General features: G+C 32.8%; 1 protein-coding gene across 1 annotated transcript; it reads right to left on the bottom strand.

Moving 5' to 3' along the window:
* Window positions 1–485: 485 nt before the first annotated feature.
* Window positions 486–953, bottom strand: LOC106759057 (protein BIC1). The gene has a single exon (XM_014642070.2). It carries the CDS (start codon window positions 873–875, stop codon window positions 573–575), a length of 303 nt encoding a protein of 100 aa, XP_014497556.1. The 5' UTR covers window positions 876–953; the 3' UTR covers window positions 486–572.
* Window positions 954–1,179: the final 226 nt, after the last annotated feature.

Raw genomic sequence — 1,179 nt, 5'->3', positions numbered from 1 at the left:
AAAAAATTGTAAGGTTCAAACATTGACAAATAGAAACAAGATTTTAAAGATGATTTCTCATTTATAAGATAATTTAAATATATATTTCTCTTTTAAACTCTTGTACCATTTATAAGATAATTTAAATATATATTTTTCTTTTAAACTCTTGTATGAATTATACGAAAACATTAAGATAATAATAATTAATTTTAAAGAGTTATTTGAACAAATTTAGAATCACTATTATGATGTGAAGGAAATCAATTCAAGAACGATGCTACTGAGATCAAAGATATCTAGTTGACAATTGCTCCTTACAGATTTATATAAGGAAAATAATATTGGTTGCATAAACATGCATATTAAGAAAAACTAATAAAATACAGATTAATTTGGTAGTTTGGTTATATATCTATTCACCTTGAAGATTCATTTGTGATGGTGTGAAGATAAATCGTTGAAGGAACGAGATGAAGAAAGAATATCATAATGAGATCCAAGCATATGTGAATATGAAAAACATATAATTCTATAGTCATAAGATGGGAATATTAAGAACAAGTATAGCAGTAGGCAGTGAAAAGGAAAGATCAGAAACTAGTTGAGGTCCTTAATCTTGGTGACTTTGGTTTGCATGCATTAGCAATAAGGGCATCACGAGCAGACACAATCAAGCTATGAGGAGCAAGGAATGCATTAAACATAGTATAGTCGACCCAATCGTTGAGCTTTTGCTCTTGGCCCCAATCTTCTGGTATGTTAACCTTCTCCATCATCATCACCTCTTCCCGGAGTCTCTTGAGCTTCTCACGCCCCGTTTCTTCTACACGAACCTCCTTCAACTTATCATCTTGAGTGCTGTTCTTGATAATCTCATTTGGTTTTCCTTCCATTGAGAAACTAAGAGGGTTTATGAAATAAGTGAAAAGAAAGAGAAAGGAAAGGTATACAGTGAGGAAGGAATGGCATTGGGTGGGGGTTTTATAGTACACGTCGTCATGTAGAGGTTTTTTTGATTGTGTGGTTTTGTCATAATGTACGTAGCTAAGAAATGAAAGAAAGATTTGGAGGTGACGAGTGGTTTATTGCAGAGAGTTATTGTGAGGTGGACATGCATCGTGAAAAGTATGGAGATTGGGGTGCTTTAATTTGCCTAGTCCTAATTTTTATTGGAATTGATTTGTTGAAAGAGAGATG

The sequence above is a fragment of the Vigna radiata genome, chromosome 4 (assembly GCF_000741045.1).
Source record: "Vigna radiata var. radiata cultivar VC1973A chromosome 4, Vradiata_ver6, whole genome shotgun sequence".
Taxonomy (NCBI): domain Eukaryota; kingdom Viridiplantae; phylum Streptophyta; class Magnoliopsida; order Fabales; family Fabaceae; genus Vigna; species Vigna radiata.
This window is presented reverse-complemented; position numbering and strand designations above follow the sequence as displayed.

What these genes read in the sequence shown, in the direction of transcription:
- LOC106759057 (XM_014642070.2), bottom strand. Translation starts at nt 875, where the DNA reads ATGGAAGGAAAACCAAATGAGATTATCAAGAACAGCACTCAAGATGAT.